General features: G+C 41.7%; 1 protein-coding gene across 1 annotated transcript; it reads left to right on the top strand.

The window, feature by feature from the left end:
- The first annotated feature begins 219 nt into the window (after window positions 1–219).
- On the top strand, window positions 220–6,328 carry nol7 (nucleolar protein 7). The gene is made up of 8 exons (XM_035800608.2): window positions 220–440; window positions 2,406–2,466; window positions 3,184–3,239; window positions 3,334–3,359; window positions 3,505–3,613; window positions 4,023–4,144; window positions 5,495–5,572; window positions 5,792–6,328. Exons 1-8 carry the CDS (start codon window positions 256–258, stop codon window positions 5,863–5,865), a joined length of 711 nt encoding a protein of 236 aa, XP_035656501.1. The 5' UTR covers window positions 220–255; the 3' UTR covers window positions 5,866–6,328.
- Window positions 6,329–6,842: the final 514 nt, after the last annotated feature.

Here is a 6,842-nt window from a genome sequence, read left to right on the forward strand (position 1 = left end):
GTTTTTCTTTTCAGGTGTTTGGCCTGAAACTAAATAGTTTTAAATAGTGGAGTAGGGTGGTGTACTTGTTTATTATGTGAGACATTTTTGGGTGAGTGTTGTGTTAGATGGCAGGGTATTTGTTTATTTATTTATTTTTTCAAACAAAGTAGAAGGGAGTTGTACTCCAGTCTAGTAGGTGGCGGTAATGCAAAAAATGTTGGTTGAAAAAGAAGTCACCGAAGAAGAAGTGGACTGATGACGTATTGACCTAAGATGGCGGAAAACCTGCTCATGAAATCTCCTTCGTCCTCAAATAAATTCAATAGTGCAAACATGACGGATGATTTTCAATTACATCTCGACTCAAGCGACGACGACGCTCCAGAAGAGGTGACCTTCGAAGAGTCAAAGGCTTCTGCTCTACAGAGCATGAAAAATGCGTTGGAGACATCCAAAAGGTACAGGCTAGCTACCTGCTAATGCTAACTATCTCCTCATGGTACAGTAGTATGTTTTTCAGTTAAGAGTAACGTTGATGAAACCACGTTTTTAAAAAAATCGAAAACCAGATGTTTTAGGCTTATTTCTAGTAAAACACAAATTCTGGTGTTCATTTTTACACTACATTGCAAAAGTGATATTTTGGTCTTTCAGTGGTAAAATCTAGTTCATTTTGCCCACCGAGCGGTTCAACTCGACTCTTGAAATCGTGATGTAGAAAAGGTGCCTCTAAATTAGGGTTCCCAAATTTGGCCCCCATGTTTAATGAGCAAAAAACGTAAAAATTTTGTTGGGCATAAAATACTCCCAAATGTAAATCACTTGATTTCCTGCTGTTTTTACAATATGTTCCCAAGTATTCCCACGCCTAAGATACGTGATCGTATACAAATAATAGATTGGATTTATAAAGCACTTAAATACCAACTGAGGTACTGAAAACGCTTTACATAGTAGGGGAAAACTCACCGCATCCACCATCAATGAGCTGCACTCATCTCTGATACATGGCGACCTTTTTGTGTGTCAGAACTCTCAACACACATCAGCGGTCAGGAGGAGAGGTGAGGAGTTGTATGCCAATTAGGAATGAGGGAGATGATTAGGTGGCCAGGTTGGGAATTGGAGCAAACACCCCTACTCTCACAATAAGCACCATGGAATTTATAATGACCAGAGTCGGGACACCCATTTTTACCTCCCATCCGATAGACGGCACCCTACGCAGGACAATGTACCCAAATGTACGAGGTTTGAAATTATTGTTTTCATCAAATATTATCTGTTTAGGCTTCTTACGGTCAATTTGCAGACTAAAGATATTTTGTGTTCTGGCACCCTGACCATCTGCTCAAGAAAGAAAATGGCTCATGGCTGAAGCTAGTTGATGATCCCTGCTCTAAGTCATACTCATCTCAGGGGAGGTGTTCAGTATAAAATACACTTCCATCTATATGTGCTGAGTGGTACCGACTCAAGGCTTGCTATAAAAGCAGATGACAGCGTGCCTTATTTGGTAATGGTCTTGGTAAAAGAAGTGTGCAAATATATATATTCTGCATGATTCTTGACTAGACCACTGACCTTACACAAGATTCAAAAGGCATTAAGGCACATTTCTGCCCATGACTAAATTCAATGTTTTTGCTTACCGTTTCATACGATGAGGTTGAGGATTATATGTTTTGTTTTTATATTTGTAGATACATCCGTCATAAGAAATTGATGTTAATGGTGGTCATGTCAACTCATATTTTTCCAAACCGCTGTGACTGATTGGTCTGCTCAAACAGTTGGCTCATAGTTCAATGATTGTGAGTTCTAATCCCATTAGAACTTTTTTCAAATCTTTTTACTATATCCTGTGCCCACACTGCTAATTCTAAAGTGATACCTGTGAGGGGTCACCCTGGTAGGAGTTTTAGGTTTTTACATAATACCCAAGACCAATCGGAGTAAATTTGACCATTGGCAAAAGCGCTAGTGTGTAAATACTGCAGTCCAGGTTGGATTGAATTGAGCCCTACATTTAAGCTATGATTGCATTTTCTTCCCAACATGATACCGCGATAAATGTGAGTCCACATTTCAAAGATTTATTGCACCCCATGGGGGGGATTTGAATTTACACCGCAAGTGGCAGTAGATGTCTAGGAACTCGGCACCTTACCACTGTGAACTAACTGTCCAGAGCCATATTTTCTCACAATGCCCATTTTATTAGCAGAGCGTGCCAGTGGACTTCTGGTGAGTATGCTTTAGTGAGAGAGTATTGGGATATTTATGAGCAATTCCCCCTCACCCACAACTTCTCACCTGAATTCATTTTTGGAAAATGTTAAGGGGTTGGGCAAAGGCTGAAATTGGGGTTGAGAGTTATCCTTCAATGGCCAGCCTGAGGTAACACGTTCATTTGTTCACAGAGAAAAGGATTTGCTCAAAGAAAAGCGAAGGAAGAGACAGGAACTGTTTCAAGAACAGAAGGTAGGTCCATGTCTCAATGGTCTCAGTATTATTAGCCCAGTAACGTTGACGTTATGCCTGTCACAATTTAATCATAATCATTTGGTGGGTGCTTATCAAGGTTTCTGTTATGACAATGTGGCCGCGGTCCGGCAGCATTTTAATTTACCGGACCCATATGCATTGGGTGTGTAACCTGATTACCTCAACTGGTATTTCCATAAATTAATAGGCTAAAAAGCAGAATTTCGCATAGTTTTTAAAATTGTTCTTCTCCCGGACAATTTTATTTAAATCGGCTTTTCTATTACCCTGGTGCTTGTACATGTGTGAAATAGGACATATTTAAGTTTGTACTATACGCAGGTGTGAACTGGATTTGTTTTTTTGCATATCCCAACTCCCCCTGAGACCAGCCGTTATCCACGGCAACCCTGGAGCAATTAGGGTTAAGTGCCTTGCTCAAGGGCACAAACTAATTTAACCTAGTTGGCTCTGGGATTTGAACAAGCAACCTTTCGGGGACTGGCCCAACACTCTAACCGCTAGGCTACCTGCCGCCCATTTACTGTGCACGGTTATATTTGGCACAATGTGTGTCAGAAGTAATAGAAAATATATTAATTTGCATTAAGGCAGTGTTTTGAGGTTTTCTATTTCTCTCAACTTTCAGTTACCAAGGGCTCAAAAGGTTATAATTTTGATGAGTGAATTTCTCTTCCATGTTGTTCTGTACAGAAAAGAAGACTTCTCCCTGCACATATTCTAGAAGAAATTGCCACAGCTCCATCAAAGTAAGTGCACATAAGCCTATATCCCAACATGCAACAATTATGATATACCTTTATATTGGCATATGAAACTAACTGTTCCTACCCATCTCTTTAGAAAACAGAAGCTACCTGGAGATCAAGGTAGACATGTTCATCACCTCAGATTATTTAAGCAGCCGTCTCATTTCTTCCTTATTGAAGTTATAATTTACCTTTCAATAAATTGTTAAATGGCTATTTCTTCATTTTCTAAAACTAAATTGGATTATTTTATTCTTTCTCCCAGCTGTAAGCAACCGTGAAGGGGCAAGCTGTTCATGGGAGGAGGGGCGCAAAGGATCGAAAGAAGGGTATGAGAAAGGGACGAAGAAAGGATTCAAGGGAAATATCCGGAGGTAAAACTGAATTCTGGTCCCATAGTCTGCATTTACACACTGGCTGTAAATGCAGCCATAAAGGCATGTCTAACATGCTACACTAGATGTGTAACTTTTGCCCTGCGTGAGATGAGCCCATTTATTTAATTGAAACCTGGACATAAGAAGCGTGGCTCTGTAAGAAGCTTGTGGTGGTTCTATTAAGAAAGACATGTGGCTCACGCTCCAGAACACTTGATAAAGTGGCTCACGCTCTGCTAAAGTTACTAATCCAGTGTAGAAGCTAAGAACGTACTGTTTTTCACAACGCCCCAGTGTAGCTCCCCTGTAAAGGTTCACGACTTAGGCAAGCATCCTTTTGAAAAACTCCATTCTAATGCTTCTCTACTAGGAATGGTCCATTAATGACACACGCCTCTTGTTTCAGTCTGAAGGGTAACTACAGCGTAATGAGGGTGGCGGACCAATCTTCAACCAACTCCCAACAGCAGACAGCCATGGATTTCATACAGGCCAGACTGTATGGCCCGGGAAGTCGGAGGACGACAAGTATGAATACTCACCAGTTTCCGTTTGGAAAACGTGGCACTGGACATTTGACCAATAGCATTTTACCCATATGCATTGGGTGTGTAACCTGATTAGAGCGCCCACAATGACAGATTACGATGATGGGTATTCATCTTAACAGCTGATGCAACAGATCAGAATGTTTAGCTTTAAAAAAAAAAATGGAATAACAATTTCTTCATGATAAAGTGAATGTTTGTTCCATAGGAACATGCAATTAGCGGGAAAACAGTTGTCGAAAGCGCACCACACATGGGACAGATGAAAATATCTGTTTGAAATTTAGAGAGGGGAGATCTGGTTGACGAAAGAGTTGATTTGTGGGCGTCTATAGAGATCCTGGTTAGAATCTAGGCTCTGTCGCAGCCGGCCAAGACCCATGGGAAAAAAATTCCCAGAAATCTACGCACAAACTCTCGTGTGCAAATTTGTTTCATCCCTGTTAGTGAGCATTTCTCCTTTGCCAAGATAATCCATCCACCTGACAGGTGTGGCATATCAAGAAGCACATCTGTGTGCTGAGGAGTATTTCTCTGTAATAACCTGTTTTGTGGGGGGGGGACTCATTCTGATTGGCTTGGGCCTGGCTCCCCAGTGGGTGGGCCTGACTCCAGTGGGTGGGCCTGGCTCCCCAGTGGGTGGGCCTGGCTCCCCAGTGGGTGGGCCTGGCTCCCCAGTGGGTGGGCCTGGCTCCCCAGTGGGTGGGCCTGGCTCCCCAGTGGGTGGGTCTATGCCCTTCAAGGCCCACCCATGGCTGCACCTCTGCCCAGATATGTGAAATCCATACACTAGGGCCTAATGAATTCATTTCAATATATGAACTGTAACTCAGTAAAATCTTAAATTGTTGCGTTTATATTTTTGTTCAGTTTTGTAATGTTAATACCTATCACATTACACATTTAGTAATGACAGAATGCATTTGAAACCTCACACAGTTAAAGTTCGACTTAATACAATTATTGTATTGATAGGAGTAGGGGAAAAGTGCTGGTGCACTTATAAAAGCCTATTTCACACCATAGCCTTCTGAATTTGCAAGAGTTTTTTTCCCATTTTGATTTCGGCACAAATGAAAATGTGGCACTGACTCGCCCATGGATTAAGGTTTCAGCATTGTCACAATGAAGAGTTCGGCGTTGGACTAACCACCTGCGCTAGCACGCGCAGTTACAAGCCTGCTACGGTTAGCGGCAGGCAGACCAGCAATATCCACTTTTGTAGTGCGGAGGAAGCCTGAGCTGGCTAGCTTTAGAAAATTGTGAGTAGATCTAGCTTCCACTGTAGTATACTCCTGTTCTAATATCAGCAATTCTCTCTTTGCTGCAGACAATGAACTTCTCTCCCTTCAAAATAAGAGAGGCCCAAATAAAAGTGCGGCCATGCAGTTTGTGAATAAGAAATGGGGTGAGTTTCCTACATCCTTCGAGCTGTGGTTGGCTCAGTTCTTCCAGTCAATACAATTTCTACATGGCTGCCACGACTTAAAATGCATCAGTAGTAATGTGATTTATGGAATTGCATCTGGCTCTTTGGGTCACCACTGCTACTCGGTTTACTAAATGGTTTCGTATAAAGTATGTTCTCTGGGAAGGATTACTTACCCATGATGTCATATCCTTACAGGCACAGAGAAGAAAGCAAAGGCGGAGAAGTTGAAGAAGCAATGGATTCAGAAACGGAAGGTTCCCTCAAGCTGAGCAAATAGGGAAAATATGGGGTGGACACCAATCGGGTAATCGCCCTTTCACTCTGCCCTGATCTGAAGGTGCTGGATAAGTTGAATAATTATGGTTATAGATCAAACTAACCTTCCGATTTGGGTCAAAGTGCTTTCACCTATCCAGGCCATTGAGGAGCTGGATCAAGCATCTCCGAGTAGAAGTGCTGATCATGTAATTTGTCATTGATGTAAAAGAGGAAAACCTAACCTGAATCAGAACGACTACTCTGATACAATTGATAAATGACTGCCAAGTAGACCAGCTACTAAGTTGCACCTTATGTGGAATGATCCCAAAAACTCTTTGAAGTTGGAGCCTAGGGTAATTCATGCCGATGTTAGAGGGCCTTTTTACTGAAGAATGCGATTTCCCCCGTATGATTGTTTTGCCTTTCATGTAATTGGTGTGTGACACACACTGAATAAAAACGTAAATGCAACATGTAAAGTGTAGGTCCCATGTTTCATGAGCTGAAATAAAATATCCCAGAAATTCACACAAAAAGCTTCTCATTGTGTGCACATCCCTGTTAGTGAGCTTATCTGACAGGTGTGGCATATCAAGAAGCTGATCATTACTAGGGCTGTCCCAGACTAAAGATAATCTTTGTCAAACGAGTTGTCCTGTTCTGTCAATGTTTAAATGTATTGTTCTACAGTCACACACCCTGTGTTTGAATAAAATCAACGACATATACACTGAGCTGGGCTGATGCTTTAAGCACACTGTTTGATTAAATAAGACCAATGACGATGGTCACTGTTTAAGAAAAAAATTACTGTGACCGGCGCATGTTGTCTCGCTATCTTCCCTACTGCAGCGAAATGACAACACAGCAAGTGTTTATTGCGCTGTCAATGCTACAATTTCAGCCATTTAGTTTCTGTCTGAAGTTCTGTTACCGAAAAACGTCCCCTATTGCCTCAACTCTTGCTCACTTTATGTGGAACATG

This window comes from Oncorhynchus keta, chromosome 23 (assembly GCF_023373465.1).
Source record: "Oncorhynchus keta strain PuntledgeMale-10-30-2019 chromosome 23, Oket_V2, whole genome shotgun sequence".
In the NCBI taxonomy this organism is placed as follows: Eukaryota; Metazoa; Chordata; class Actinopteri; order Salmoniformes; family Salmonidae; genus Oncorhynchus; species Oncorhynchus keta.

Coding starts and splice junctions, on each gene's coding strand:
- nol7 (XM_035800608.2), top strand. CDS start 256: ATGGCGGAAAACCTGCTCATGAAATCTCCTTCGTCCTCAAATAAATTC. Junction 3,614..4,022: donor TTCAAGGGAAATATCCGGAG/GTAAAACTGAAT, acceptor CTCTTGTTTCAG/TCTGAAGGGTAACTACAGCG. Junction 5,573..5,791: donor GTTTGTGAATAAGAAATGGG/GTGAGTTTCCTA, acceptor ATATCCTTACAG/GCACAGAGAAGAAAGCAAAG.